This window comes from Ahaetulla prasina, chromosome 3 (assembly GCF_028640845.1).
Source record: "Ahaetulla prasina isolate Xishuangbanna chromosome 3, ASM2864084v1, whole genome shotgun sequence".
Lineage (NCBI taxonomy): Eukaryota > Metazoa > Chordata > Lepidosauria > Squamata > Colubridae > Ahaetulla > Ahaetulla prasina.
This window is the reverse complement of record NC_080541.1, coordinates 12,298,744-12,315,191: the sequence shown is the minus strand read 5'-3', so window position 1 is coordinate 12,315,191 and position 16,448 is coordinate 12,298,744. Positions and strand designations below refer to the sequence as shown.

At 41.1% G+C, this 16,448-nt stretch overlaps 1 protein-coding gene across 2 annotated transcripts in view; it reads right to left on the bottom strand.

Annotated features, from left to right (window-relative positions):
* The window catches only part of ZFAT (zinc finger and AT-hook domain containing), a 210,901-nt gene that overhangs the window by 59,627 nt on the left and 134,826 nt on the right, over positions 1-16,448 (bottom strand). For both annotated transcript variants that reach the window (XM_058175106.1, XM_058175105.1), the window contains exons 10-11: positions 14,274-14,447; positions 9,751-9,839 (exon numbers count right to left, since the gene is read on the bottom strand). In XM_058175106.1, the coding sequence (XP_058031089.1) occupies positions 9,751-9,839; positions 14,274-14,447 (263 nt within the window). The remainder of the gene's footprint in view (positions 1-9,750; positions 9,840-14,273; positions 14,448-16,448) is intronic.

Here is a 16,448-nt window from a genome sequence, read left to right as displayed (position 1 = left end):
TGGACTTCTCAGAGCTTGAATTGACTGTATGAACTAATTGCTTACTACAAAGGCTCACGTCCGTTTGCTCCTCTTTTATGTCTTATGGGAGGGGTCATCATTTCCAAGCCTTACTCCCAAGTCACCCTTTTCTTTCTTAATTGTTCTTACCTCCTGGCAGCTCTGTGCGTGCGCACACTGGGAACAGGCTCACACTGTTCTTCTGCCTCACTGATGTCAGATTCCGGAGGCGGCACATAACTGGCAGATGGCCCTGGCTCCCTCCCTGCCTCTGACGCAGAGCCCTCGTCCGAGCCTTCCCCAGACTCCAGGGCTGGCCCACGTTCCTCCCCAACCTCCTCACTGTCCGAATCTGCTGCCAGCTCTGCTGGCCGCTGGCGGGCCACAACACTGTCCTTCCAAAGAACAGGCAGGATTGTTTTCCTTTAGGATTGACTGATTTGATCTTCTTACAGTCCAAGGGACTCTCAAGAATCTTCTCCAACACCACAATTTGAAAGCATCAATTCTTTCGCGTTCAGCCTTCCTGATGGTCCAACTCTCACCGCCATACATCTCTACCCTTCATAATAGGGAGGCTTTATTTTGTTACGGTAACTCACAGCGCTGAAAGAGAGTTCTCCATCTAAGCTTTTAATTTTGTTAAAAGTTAATGCATTTATTTGCATATATTTGCACCTTTTAAAAAGGATGGAATGATAATCGAAGCACTCTATCTTGTGTTGGAAAATAGTACTTTTTAAAAACCTGTTCAGAATTCATACGAAGAGATAAACAGATGAAAGATGGGCTTAAGATAGATTACAATGTCTGAAGTTTTCAAACAATTTCAGACATAATTGTTTCATATCTTATATACCGCCAGCTAATGATTCTGAAATGCTATTAGAAACTATGACCAGCCTTTATCTAGAGCTACAAATAACTTCCTATTTGGCTTCCTATTCGGCTAACCTAATTGTAATTAAATGTTCCACTAATTAGCCTTTTAGAAGTTGAACTTGAGTGAAACTAATTCTTTTAGTTGGAGACTAAAAAATGTTGTTACAGCAAGAAGCAAGAGTGGAGGACTGTAAAAAATATTTTTTAAAAAAACAATTTTATTTATGGCATCTACAGAGGTCATGCAATCGTTGATACACAAGTTTAGTTTAAATAAAGTGTCAGCAAATGTCTATGTATACATATGCGCACATACATACACACACACACACACACACAAACACACACACACACACATATTTGCTTACATTATTTAAACTAAATTTGTGTATCAATAATTGCACGACTTCTCTAGATGCCATAAATACAATTGTTTTTATGTATATATATTACAATCCTCCACTCTTGCTTCTTTCTGTAACAACACTTTTTTAGTCTCCACCTAAAAGAATTAAATATTATTTTTATATAAGATATGTGGACAATATAATACAGGAGATAATACATTAAATTAAAATAAAACCATAATAAAATCAACATGATATGGAGCCATAGATTTGCAATGGATATAGATGATAGAATTCATAATTGAAAACAATTTAGGTAAGGGTAAGAAAGGTTTGGGATGAAAATAACATTTTTATCAGAGTGGTTATTAGTGTATAGGTAGTCCTCAACTTAAAACCCTAATGGAGCCAGATCATTAGGGTTTTAAGTCTTGATGTCATAATGACGCTATAGAGCACTGCACACCAGAACAACTAGACACAAGAAGAGTTTTTTCCCCGAACAAACAAACAAAACAAACAAACAAAAATTTGTTTATCTGCTAAACAAATAATTTCCTCAACACTGTCAAACTATTCACCAAGTCTGCACTACTATTAATCTTCTCATCGTTTCCATCACCCATCTCCTTCCACTTATGACTGTATGACTGTAACTTTGTTGCTTGTATCCTTACAATTTATATTGATATTGATTGTTTCTTGATTGCTTATTTGTACCCTATGACTATCATTAAGTGTTGTACCTTAGAATTCTTGATGAATGTGTCTTTTCTTTTATGTACACTGAGAGCATATATATGCACCAAGACAAATTCCTTGTGTGTCCAATCACACTTGGCTAATAAAAAATTCCATTCCATTCCATTCCATTCCATTCTATTAAGCGAGTGGGGAACAGCATTCTGCTCTGCTGAGTGGCCACAAGATTATTCAGTGGCAGACCTTGATCCTGGGGTATTCTTTGTAGTAAGGTGCCCCAGAATTAAACTTTCCATAATGTTGAAAAGACAAGTAAAGATGTTTTCATTCTCTCAGGTCTTTTAATCAATTAATGTTTAAATCAATTAATGTTTAATCCATTAAGCATATTTGCTGCTTAGAAGCGTATTAACTATGCCGGCGGTTGCTATAGTTGTTTTATGGTTATGTACTTTAATTATTGTGTTTTAAGGTTTTATTTAATTTTTCATAATTGTACTTGGTGCCATTAACATGGCACGACCTACCCCAGGAAACTTTGAGTTTGAAGGAGAGCATATAAACATTTAAAATAAATAAGTAATAAGTAATAGATTATAAATGAAGTGTTGCTCTGATGTTGAAATTAGCAACCAAGGCCCTAGTTTTTCCTTTGCTGAAAAATTTAAGTGATGACTGCAAACAAGGATCCTTTTGATAGTAGTAGCCACTCCACACTCCATACTCTTAATAGCGTATTAATCTCACCAGGAATATAGCTGCGATTCCGAGTGTGATTTAGGGATGCTTCTGATAGATTTTTAAATATGTCTACATGTATGCATTTCTTTGATGCAGTTTAATTTCATCTTGCATAGCTTTGTAAAGACACTTTGATCAGCTTGTGAGACAGACATTCCTTGATCTATTTACCAAATTAAATAAACTGCCTTGTCTGTCGCCTTCGTAAAAGTAGCTTTTGCTATGTTTTTCCTCTCCAACATCCTCAGATTTGCTCCTAGCAAAACGAGCAAGCAACTCAAGTTTCTAACATTCCCACTTGGAAGGTAGATGTGAACTGATATTTTGGAGAAAGGATGTCAACCAAAAACAAAACAAAACCAGATTCTTTAAGAGAAATATCAAAAACTCTTAATTCCACCAAATAGTAAAGCTGGCAAACCACAATACCACAGTTAAGCAGAAAGAGGATCTCAATTGGTGTGAGTTTCCTAATGCCTTCCCACAAGTTCTCTTGCTTACTAAAGACATTTCTTGGGTTTTGAATTCTCGAAGTATCTCAGACTCTCCAATATCTGACTGTGTGGTCTCTTCCCAAAATCCCCAAAGCTTCAACCAAAAACTGTCTTACTATTGACCTCACCCCATTTCTAAGAGGACTGTAAGGGGCATGCATAAGAGCACAAGCATGCCTACCATTCCTGTCCTGTGGAGTCAGTGTGCATTGCGAGGTACAAAATCTGAACAGTAATTCGGCCCTGTAAAATCCTTGGTCAGACAACTGAGTCAACTGTCAACAGTTTTCAATACACATACAAAGCAAGAGGAAGACTTAACCTAATCAAGAGAAAGACTTAAACTAATCAAGAGGAAGACATGACCTAATATGGCAATTGGGGAAAGGGATAACCTAATATGGCAATTGGGGAAAGAGATACTTAAGATAACAATACCTGCTACGTGACAATTGTATAATCATGCTTTACCCCCTGTTTGCTACTCAATAAAAGGTGTGCACTCAGAGCAATCTGGGCTCACCCCATCCAGAGAGAACAATGGTGTCTGAGTCTTTATTGGGAAGGTAGCCCGTGTTCCTAACACGCACCCTTGCGAGGGCCTGATCCATTTGCAAACAGCATCCCTGCGGGGACCCTACGAGTCAGCGAAGAAGACCCACCCTAGATGACAACGATGCAACAACTGGGAGCTCGTCCGTGGATTCTTCTTGACTCCAAGGTGTGATCTCTGTCTAGAGATACACTTCCTTCACTCCTATTACTTCGCACCTGGAATAGGCTACGTACACGTAAGTAATGGGCTCCTCACTTTCCAAAGTTTTGTCAGTTCATAGGGACGAACTTTATTCTTTAGTGAAGAAGGCTAACTGTTTGCAAAAAATTAATGGCACCACTGTATATCCTCTTTCTAAAAAAATCTCTTAATCAATTTCTTCTCTATATTACTCTTCACTGTCCTGCGTATCCCCAGGAGGGTACCTTGCGTCGTTCCTCTTGGGAGCGATTAGGCAAATATCTTTATGAACACCCCAGGGCACCAACTGAAATCTTAACCACATGGAGGGTGGTCATGGCTGCTCTTACTACCCTTTATCCTTCCTTTCCCACCTCCTCTCTTTCCCCCCTCTCTGAACCTTCAAAGCATATTGAGCTAGAAATTAAATCTGTGCTTGCTGTCCCTTCAGCCCCTTGCTTTCAACTCTCAAAGCATATTGAGCTAGAAATTAAATCTGTGCTTGCTGTCCCTTCAGCCCCTTGCTTTCAACTCTCAAAGCATATTGAACCAGAAGTTAAACCTATACCTGCTTCTTCCATCTCTGCTTTGAAAACTGCCTCCTTTCCCCTGCCTGCCTCCCTTCCCCCAGAGCACCCCTCCCTTTCCCCCATGGGTGCTCAGCAACTGATTTGGTTCAATTACTTCTTTATATTTGGAAACAATCTGGAAAAGAATTTGCTCAGTGACTATATGGAAAAATTGGGAACTTATTTCCATGAAAGTCCAAGAGCCCCTGGAAAAATTTGTCCAAGTGGCTCATGATCCTTGAATGCCTTATTTTACACGAAGTCACTTAAACAGTTTGTCAAGACTTCTGCCTTATCAAAAATGACTTAAAAGGATCCACAATCACAGTCATGATTTAAACTGCTGAGTTTTCTCAGACAACGTTCCCCAGGTCTGTAAATGTTGTTTGATGATGTGTGTGCTTGTGTATGTATGTATGTGATCATTTTCAGACCTGCATAAGAATTGTAGAGATAATTGTGATGCTTGATTTGCATGGAATGTGTGTATGTGCAAAACTCATTGAGAAGGTGTGAGATTTCTGTGTTGTCTTTTGGATTTGCAAGAAATGTGTGCATGTGTGAGAAATTGTCTCTGCATGTGTGTATGTGTGTGTCTGTGTGTGTATCTGTCTGCATAAATTCCGTATGCAAGCAGCCAGGTACTTTTGGGGAAAAAAACAAAAAACAATTTTTTTTTCCTTTTGCAAGCAAGTGAGTTACTTTTGGACATTTTTTTTCTCTTCATATGCATGAGAGTGTCTTTGCAGTGAGTTACTTTTAACTTTTTTTCTCTGCCCTCGCTGGCTTAACTACCCCCCCCCTTCATTCCTTGTAGTGCCAGGGAAGAGGGTGGGCGAAGGGGGAGAACCATTCACCCCCCCCTCCATTTTTTTTTCTCTGCTGAGCCTGTCTGAGAAGGGAGGGACAAATAGGCTCTTTGGAGCTTTGCTTTTCACTGATTTGGAATTTCTTCATCTGCATAAAAGCCCTGCAGATATATTTTCCTTTCAACCCTGAAAACAATTTTGATTCTAAATTTCAATCCTGAAAACACTTTTGATTTTAATTTTTAACCCTGCATACGATTTTGATTTTGATTTTAATTTTTAATTTTTCTTGTTTCTGGAACTTTTTGAGGTTTAAACTGCCTGATTAAACCTATACCTTTATAAATGTTTTCAAAGCACTGAGCTGACTCAAAATGTTTCATTTAGTTTTGTATTTTTGAAGCTGTTAACATACATAATAAGAGTTGGAAGGGACCCTTGGAGGTCTTCTAGTCCAACCCCCTGCCCAGGCAGGAAACCCTACAGCATTTCAGACAAATGGCTATTTTCTTATGTGTGGATGCATTTTTTTTTAGCAGAAATCTTTTTTTGGGAAATGCACTCAGGTTTTCCACATAAACAGACTCACCAAAAGCTTACAAAATGTTTTTCTTTTTTGAATCAGACTCAAGGTGCCCCCTATTTGCTGTTTGTATTGTTTATCTTTATTTTTTAGCAGCACAAGATGTGCCCTGTTTTAGGAACTATTTCAGAGATAAATTAGAAAGTTACAGGATGTGAAGAGAGATTTAGAAGGATGAGCAGATACTAGTGCTGTGAAAGATTTAATTTGTTAATGAAGCTGAAATAAAAGTTTAATGTTAGGAGTTAGGAGTTAGAAAAGTTTGTTTTTGGAAGTTTTGATAGTATGGATTTGTTAGTGAACAACTTCCACACATGAATAAAAAGGGTGGGAGTTGGGTTTTTATTGATTTTTTCTCTGTCTTCCACATAGTACCTTTGTTAAAAAACAAAACTGAGATTTGTATGTAAACCCCCTCCCCAAGTTGTGTCATCTCTTCTTTGTCCCTGCTTTTGTGTTTTAAATTTTAAAAGATGCTGGAAAGAAGAAAAATGACTTTTCCTCCAGGATGGACTGGCTACCTAGACAGGGTGAAGAACAGAGTTCAACTTTCTTTCTTCTCTGTATTTTTGTTTAAATGATTTCACCTGTTCATTTCCTTCCTGAATCCAGCTACCTTTTCTCATATGGAAATATATTGTATTAGTTTAACTGTTCAATGCTGATGTTTGCTGTTTCTTTTTCAGTTCTACCTGCAAGCTATCTATTCCCCCTTGGCCCCCTCCCTAATCCTCCAACAATGCCTTTTCTCACCCAGAAAAAGAGGAGGAGGGGACCCTTTCTCATGTCTTTTAAACATGTAAAGATCAAAAGACTTTTTAAGACAGTTGATTCTTTCTTGTTTTATGTATTCATGTAAAATTTGTATTTTGAGATTTCTATCAGCAGCGAACATCCAAATCAACGGTGAGACCTTGTGAGTCCCTGGTCGACATATCTGTCCCTACCATCAAAAGATTGACGGCAATTGACTTTTTTCTTCCTACAAGAGACATTTATCGCTCCTTTGGCCTTCTCTTCCTCCAAGAAGGTGGATTGTGTGTGGGTTTTAAAGGAAGACTGCTGCTTCTATGCTGATCATCTGGCATTGTACAGGACTCAAAGAATAAACTAAGAAACTTAACTTTGATATGGTTTACAAGCTATTATAGTTGTAGTTGGTATGATTGCATTAGGATGTATAATTTTACCTTGTATTCTACCTATTTTTGTTAGAACAATTTCTAAAAGTTTATCTTTACTGGCTATTGAAGAACTCGAAGATGATTACACCCAAACTGCATCTAATGATTTCTGCCTGGTTGACGAATAAGAAATAGACAAGGATAGTATGGCTAATATTTGTGTTTACACCAACATGAAACTGACTGTCTGGTCCTAAAAAATAAAAACAGAGGAGATGTCCCTCTCAATTATTCAACTTACTGTATTAATGCCACTACAGATTTATATCATCAATGTACTATGTATGTGCCTAAATCAAGAATGTCCTCCAGTTTGCAATCTCAATCTTTCCATGGAGGGTATGTTACTCTATTCTCCACCATTGTATCAAGATCTTTTTAACGTTTCCCCATGGTTAACCACTTTATTGTCTGCTTTAATAGGACCTATTGTGTTGTTATTGCTTGCTTGTACTGTAGCACCATGCGTCATAGGACGTATGATACAATTTTTAAAATCTCGCATTCAAGCACTTGACTCAGAGGTTTCTGAAACCAAGGCAAAATTGAATTTGGTAGCTGCTCAGGTTTACGACCCATGCAAACAGCCACTGTTAGCATTTACCTCTGATTCTGATATAGAGGATGACAATTACCTTTCACAAAAAAACTTGCTCACTGACATGGAAGGTGTCGACCTTAAAGGGCCTGCTCCGGCCATGCAGACTTATGCAATGGAATCTATCAAATATGATTGTCTCGAGCAATTTTAAAATAAAATAAAAAAGGAGGAAATGTGGAGTCAGTGTGCATTGCGAGGTACAAAATCTGAACAGTAATTCGGCCCTGTAAAATCCTTGGTCAGACAACTGAGTCAACTGTCAACAGTTTTCAATACACATACAAAGCAAGAGGAAGACTTAACCTAATCAAGAGAAAGACTTAAACTAATCAAGAGGAAGACATGACCTAATATGGCAATTGGGGAAAGGGATAACCTAATATGGCAATTGGGGAAAGAGATACTTAAGATAACAATACCTGCTACGTGACAATTGTATAATCATGCTTTACCCCCTGTTTGCTACTCAATAAAAGGTGTGCACTCAGAGCAATCTGGGCTCACCCCATCCAGAGAGAACAATGGTGTCTGAGTCTTTATTGGGAAGGTAGCCCGTGTTCCTAACACGCACCCTTGCGAGGGCCTGATCCATTTGCAAACAGCATCCCTGCGGGGACCCTACGAGTCAGCGAAGAAGACCCACCCTAGATGACAACGATGCAACACTGTCCTATTGTTTCCTTTCGTTATATCCAATTAATATAGTTATTACATACTCATGCTTATATAAATGCTTATATGTTATATAGTTATTACATGCTTATGCTTATATATACTGTGTGACAAAATAAATAAATAAAATAAATAAATAAATAAAATGGTAGCCTGGATCCAATTTTACCTTTTTTTAAAAAAAATATAGAACATAATGTGAACACTCTACAAGCAATTCTCGACTTACGACCCGCTGTTTGGCGACTGTTCAAGGATGCAACGGCTTCCTCACAGGGGGATTTACAATCTGGTTCTGACAATTGTTTCCCCATGGTCACGTGAACCTCATGAGGAATATTTGGCAACCAGCCTGCATTTATGGCCATTTGTGGTCATATGACAACGTTTTATGACTTTTATGCTGAAAACTGACATTTGCTTGCGTTTTTTGATAAAAATGGCCTGTGGCAGTGGTGGCAAAACTTTTACTCACTGAATGCCGAAAATGTAAGCGCTTTGCACACGCACTTGCTATCCCCGCTAATGTGCGGCTCCCCCCACGTGCTGCATGTGCAATCATACCATCTGCGCATGGGTGCAGGTTTCATGCAGCTCCCCCATGTGCTGCGTGCGCAATCGCACCATTTGCACATGCGCACGGCTCCGCCCCTTTGTGCTGCGCGTGCTACAGCACCATCTGCGCATGTGCATGGCTTTCGTGTGTCCTCGTGCACTGCGCATGCAACCACATGTGCGCGGCTTTCACGCGGCTCCCGGTACACTGTGCGCACAATTGCACCATCTGTGCATGCATGCAGTGCGATCCGTGTGCAATTGCACCATCTGCGCATGCACGTGGGTTTCGCATACGCAATGTACCCGTGCGAACGCCATCTACGCATGCGTGCATTGTACACAAGTACTCTCACATGCATGCGCAAAATGCATGCGCATATGCAGAAGAGCTCTGAAGACCAGCTGGGTCCCCTGAATTGCGCACCAGAGGCCCGAACACCAACTTGGGTGCGCGTTCATGAGCAGCTGCAGGTGAACTGGGCGACAGCTCGTGTGCCCGGAAAGATAGCTCTAGGTAGGTTCGCCGTCACGGGCCTATAGCAAACCATGGGTTTGATTTATGACCATTCCTCTTCACTTAACAACCACCACAAAAAAGGTAATAAAACACAGGTCCGGTCATGTGGTGACCCACTTTACAATCACAAAGGGTAGGTCCATAAGTCGGAAGTGGAGGACTCCCTGTATCAAAATGAAAGAATGCAAATTCCTACCTCATTCCACCCGATTGGCTGCGAGTTAAAACCATTTTGCTTCAGTTCCAGAATTGATTTAGAGGCCGTTAAATTGTAATTCTGAAACCTTGAGCTGTCAGGCGTAGCAGCAGTCAATGAACCACATTTATAAAACAAGACCGGTGGCAGGCTTCTTACCTTGAATGAAGTGTGTTGTTCCATGTGCCTCAGAAGCTGTGGCTTTTGGGCTGCAGTGTAATCACACACCGTGCACTTGAACTGTTTTCCTGAAACAGAAAGCGGAGAAATTCAGATCTAAGTGGAGAAAGAATAGAATATGCTGAAGGGAATTTTGACTGCTGAGGAGCAATTTCTCTCGAGCATAAAGAGTTGGTTGCTCAAAGAGGTTTCCATCAACTGAGAAACGTAAAGGATAAGTGAAAAAAAAAAAATCTGGGTTCAACTGTAGTAAATCAAGGACTACTTGTGTACCAATAAAACCAAGAAAAAAACAGTTCTTGCATGAGTTGTTGTTGTTGTTAGTTGTGAAGTCGTGTCCAACCCATCGCGACCCCATGGACAATGTTCCTCCAGGCCTTCCTGTCCTCTACCATCCTCTGGAGTCCATTTAAGCTCACGCCGACTGCTTCAGTGACTCCATCCAGCCACCTCGTTCTCTATCGTCCCATTCTTCTTTTGCCCTCAATCTTTCCCAGCATCAGGCTCTTCTCCAGGGAGTCCTTCTTTCTCATTAGGTGGCCAAAGTATTTGAGTTTCACCTTTAGGATCTGGCCTTCTAAAGAGCAGTCAGGGTTGATCTCCTCTAGGACTGACTGGTTGGATCGCCTTGTAGTCCAAGGGACTCGCAGGAGTCTTCTCCAGCACCAGAGTTCAAAGGCCTCAATTCTTTGGCGCTCAGCCTTTCTTATGGTCCAACTTTCACACCCATACATTGCAATTGGAAAAACCATAGTCTCTACTATACACACTTTTGCTGGCAGGGTGATGTCTCTGCTTTTTAGTACGCTGTCTAGATTTGCCATAGCTTTCCTCCCCAGGAGCAAGCGTCTTTTAATGTCTTGGCTGCAGTCCCCATCTGCGGTGATCTTGGAGCCCAGGAAAATAAAATCTGTCACTACCTCTATGAGTGGAAACCATTAAATCAAGTTGATTTAATCAATTCCACTCATCTAAGAAGTGATTTTTTCCCTCCACACCTGCATTTTGAGTTGGAAACAAATTGGCATGTGCAAAACAAGAAGGAAGTCAAGGAAATGGTTTGACTTGCTGGTTGGAGAAGATGGCCAGAGGGTGATAAGCAACAGGGAGAAGTCTGAACTGCTTAAATGTTATTTTACATACATATTTTTAATATCCAGCGAATATTTATTTGTTAAAACTTTTATGCCAAAAAGCCCTCAACTGTATAGCAGCTTTTAATACTAGCATACACAATATACATTTATTTCTTTCATTTCTCATCATTTTCAGCATTTTTTTCCCCACGAAATAAGGGTGGTTTAGCATTTAGAGAGCATATTTAAACCCACACAGAGATCTGTTCTACTCCCACTCTTCCTATAGAACCTGGACGGAGAAATGCTGTTTGAAATCTTTTCAGAAAGAGCTGTCAAAAACTTGGAAGAAATACTCCAATGTGCAAGAGGAAAAAAATTTCCACTAATGTGAAGAAAACTAGTTCCTAAGTTTGAAATTGCTGTAGAAAGTTGGGAGCAAAGATGACAGTTTTCCTATTATACAATACCAAAAAAAAATAAAATCTGATGGTTAAATATTCTCTATCCTTCTGAAGAAAGAAAAAGTCAGATTTTGATGAACCTCAGTCTTGCCGTGAGCAATAATAATAATAATAATAATAATAATAATAATAATAATAATAATAATATCATCATCAGAGTTGGAAGGGACCTTGGAGGTCTTCTAGTCCAACCCCCTGCCCAGGCAGGAAACCCTACACCATCTCAGACAGATGGTTATCCAACATTTTTTAAAAAATTTCCAGTGTTGGAACATTCACAACTTCTGCAGGCAAGTTGTTCCACTGATTAATTGTTCTAATTGTCAGGAAATTTCTCCTTATTTCTAGGTTGCTTCAGTCCTTCATTAGTTTCTACCCATTGCTTCTTGTTCTACCCTCAGGTGCTTTGAAGAATAGTTTGACTCCCTCTTCTTTGTGGCAGCCCCTGAGATATTGGAACATTGCTATCATGTTTCCCCTAGTCCTTCTTTTCATTAAACTAGACATACCGAGTTCCTGCAACCGTTCTTCATGTTTTAGACTCCAGTCCCCTAATCATCTTCGTTGCTGTTCTCTGCACTCTTTCTAGACCTTTTTTTTTTTTTTTTTGCATTATGGTGATCAGAATCAGGTTTTATGTTGGGACCCTCTTCTGGCTCAGAATAATGAAGTGAGCGGTGGTGGCAGACGCCAGTACAGGTAGTCCTTGACTTACTATTGTTAATTGAGCCTGGAATTACGGTCATTAAGTTGTGACCGCCATTAAATGAATCATCATGGGACTGCACCCGATATTATGATTTTTGCAGTTCAGCAAATTCCATGATTGTTCCTTTCTAGAACAAGACAACCATGATAAAACCTGGTCACATGACTGTGAGATGCTGCCAATGGCCATAAGCACCCAAAATAGGGTCACATGATATGGGGGGGGACACACACACACACACACACACCCATTAGAATTTTGGAACCAGGTCCTAACTCCCTTTTTGCAGCCGTAACTTCCAATGATCACTAAGCGACCGGTCGTACCTCAAGGAATATATGAATTTAGTTTAGAGAAGGGCAGATAGCCAACACAAAATACGGGTGGTCCTTAACTTACAAAAGTTCATTTAGCGACCATTCTAAGTTACAACAGCACTGAAAAAAAGTGACTTATGATCATTTCCCACACTTGGAGCATCCCCCTGGTCAAGGGATCAATATTCACACACTTGGCAACTGGCTTGCATTTATGCAGTGTCATCTTTCGCGACATTCTGACAAGCAAAGTCAATGGAGCGGCCAAATTCACTTAACCACTGCCTTCCTAACTTAACTGTAGAGATTCCCTTAACAGCAGTAGTAAAAAAAAAAAAAAGGTTGGGGAATGGGGCAAAACTCACTTAACAGCTGCCTCACTTAGCAACGGAAATGTGGGGCTCAATTCTGGTCGTAAGTTGAGGACTACCTATACTGTGAAACTGGAAAAATAAAAATGAAAGCACCTGTTTGCTCTGATGAGGCTTGGCTGATACTTTCGATTGTTCTTTTTTTATATATATATTAAAAAGTTTTTTATTTTTTAACAAACATACACAAACAAACAATACTTTTTTTTTGAACATAGTATTGGCCGAGTCATAAATTTGCATAGCTTTCAGTTATCTCCTAACAAAATTTATATATTTTGCTTTTTGCCATAATATGCTTTCTCTCTAATTTTAATTTTTCTTTTCCTTGTTTCTGTTATATAACTAATCTTTCCATTCGCCCTAATCTCTAATCTTAAAAGTTGTTCTCCTTTTTTTCCCCTTCTCTCATTGCTTCCTTCAAGTTAAAACCCTATAATTTAAAATCAATACTTCTATTCAAATATTTTCTCATTGCTCCCTTTTCATACCATAGTTCCAAGCATTTTCCCTAGATTCCATTGTTCCAATTACAAAAATTAATATTCATACAATTTTACCTGTATAACCCAATTCTTTCCCTCTTTTCCATTTCTTCCTTTATCAACTTAAAGGTAAAGGTAAAGGTTCCCCTCGCACATACGTGCTAGTCGTTGCCGACTCTAGGGGGCGGTTCTCATCTCAGTTACAAAGCCAAAGAGCCAGCGCTGTCCGAAGACGTCTCCGTGGTCATGTGGCCGGCATGACTCAACGCCAAAGGCGCACTGAACGCTGTTACCTTCCCACCAAAGGTGGTCCCTATTTTTTCTACTTGCATTTTTACGTGCTTTCGAAACTGCTAGGTTGGCAGAAGCTGGGACAAGTAATGGGAGCTCACCCCATTACATGGCAGCACTAGGGATTCGAACCGCTGAGCTGCCGACCTTTCGATCGACAAGCTCAATGTCCTAGCCCCTGAGCTACCGAGTCCCTTTTATCAACTTAGGACTGTTCTTTTCTGCCTCTATACGAGCCATGGTGGCGCAGTGGTTAGAATGCAGTACTGGAGGCTACTTCTGCTGACTGCCAGCTGCCTATAGTTTGGCAGTTCGATCCTGACCGGCTCAAGGTTGACTCATCCTTCCATCCTTTCGAGGTGGGTAAAATGAAGACTCAGATTGTTGGGAGCAATAGGCTGATTCTGTAAACCGCTTAGAGGGGGCTGTAAAGCACTGTGAAGTGGTATTGCTATAAATTGAATTTAAAAAAAAAAACCCCACTGGAACTTGTCAGTCCCTGCCTGTTGCAGTCAGATTCTAAAAGTAGTGTGTGCATATTGTCACATAAGCTTTCTGTGAAACTACCAGTGTAGCAGAGGGACCTTTCAGACAAGACAGAAGAATCACAGGAATGTCCTACTGAGAACATTTGCCCCTTGAAGTATTCTTTTGTGGTTGGCTCTAAATGTCGGCCCATCTGCTAAATAAGACTAAACAAGGCCTGGGCCGTTTCTTTCAACTTGTATCAATTACACCTTCCTTTGCCATCTGGAACCACGTCTCCAAACCTGACCCAGAGCTACTCACCATCAGCAGTGTGAAGGAGTTTATGGCTCTTCAAGGTGCCTTTCGATTTGAACTTCTTCCCGCACCTGTCGCACAGGTGTGTCTTCTCGGTGCTGTGACGATTCATGTGAGCTTTGAGGTTGCTTTTGCTGCGAGTAGCGTATTCGCACAGAGAACATTTGAATGGCTTGAGGCCTGTGCGGGGAGAGAAACCGTTTTATGTAGTCAGTCTGTCCGGCTCGGTCAAGATGAGAGAATGTTTTCAGGTGACATTCCCCCCAAGCTGCTTGAGAATTTGGGGGTTGCATTTACAAAGTATTTGAGAAGGGGATGTCCAACGATAAAATCCTACTGGTTCGCACCGGTTTGGGTGAACTGGCAGTGATAAAAACTACTGGTTCGGGCGAACCGGTAGTAAAAAAACCCCTTCAATTCCAGCGAACCAGTATTTCCGATGATCAGCTGTGCCGCGTGATTTAAAATCACCAGAAAGCAGGACATCCTGCTTTCTAGTGAATCTAAATCATGCGGCACAGCTATTTTCCCCCCTTGCTGTTCTACTTACCTTCCCAAGCCTCCTTTTTCTGCGTGTTTGGTGCATATTGTGCATGCATTTTGTGTGAATTGTGCATGCGCGCGCAGTGTGTGTTTGGCACACAGCGCGCAACACGTATTTGGCATGCACTGCAGATGTGTGCGTGCGTGGTGCAGATCGTACACGCGTGGCCAGTGAACCGGTGGCAAACCGGTTCAGATTTCACCACCGGGGATGTCCAATTAGGGAGGGCTATTTTATCTCCTTTGCAAAATTGTACCACGGAACCTCATGATAGCGTACGCTTATGTATGTACAGAGGCTGATGGTTATAAGCCACTGATAAGATTGTGTTGCCCCCCCTACAATATCAGACAGAATGGGGCAGGAAAAACCTGTTTGGGATTACGCCAGAAGGGAACGAATTTATAACCTGCTCATTTCACAACCTTGACCTGCCTCAATTTTCTCCCATTCACACCAACCTTTAATGATTCTGGAGCGATGCTTAATGGCTGGGTTTGCACAGCATTCTAGAGAATTGTTGCTGCAGCAAAGGAAGTGCCAACGAACTAACGGTAAACAGCCCAAACAAAGAACCACCACGACCCTGTCCTGTCTCCTTCCCCACTTCAGACCCACGAGCTGGCCTTCAGCCAGTGGATTCACAGCTCTTATCAGTCCTGGCAGAGAAATCACAGCTGCCTGCCAAAGTTCAAACAAATGACTCACGTAGCAAGACTTTCAGCTCTTTTTGAAACAGTTCAGCTAAACTTTTGCTTCCCGTGGAGTGAGAGCAGTCCCAAAGCTCCTTATATATCCTGTGGGGTGGGGCTTCTGCCCCACCCTTCCTTTTGATGATGCCGTCTCTCTAATCCTCTGAGGTGCGGGTCAAGCCAAGCTTGATTATTATTATCAGCTGGGTTTGAAGGCGTAGCCTGGGGAAGGGAGGAATCAGGGGATGACGGCCTCATTACGTCCTCCGTCTGGTCTGGTTCTGGCTCATGGAGCCGAGCCAAAGGAATCGGTGCTCCCGAGGTAAGCCTTACCGGCCCTTCCCCCTCACTTTCTGAGTCACTTTCGGGCGTGGGGACAGGTTCAGGGGCTGGAGTCACCCCTTCCACCAACACTGAGAGGGCAGCCACTGGAATATAAAATGAAAGCAAACCCCACTCCCTACTAGCACTGATGATGTTACCTAGCTTGGTAATGAAATGTCTGCGAGAAAGCCATCAAGCTCAGAGAGCACCAAGGACCCCACAGTTTAACCCTGAGCTACAAATCTTCTCTTCTATCAGTATCCATGAGTAGGTTAAGTTTTTATGTGCATCCTAACATCTAGAGCATGGGTGTCAAACCTTTTGGCTTGCCTGGGTCACATATAAAATAAATAATATAGCTAATGTATATAAATAACAATGTTAAAAGTTTATGATCTTGTGGGGCTGATGTCCAAGGCTGTGGCCTGTGAGCTGCAGGTTGAACATTCCTGATCTAGAGCAGGGGTCTCCAACCTTGGCAACTTTAAGACTTGTGGACTTCAACTCCCTGAATACCTCAGCCAGCAAAGCAAAGCTGGCTGAGGAATTCTGGGAGTTGAAGTCCACAAGTCTTAAAGTTGCCAAGGTTGGAGACCCCTGCTCTAGAGCATAAAGTAACAA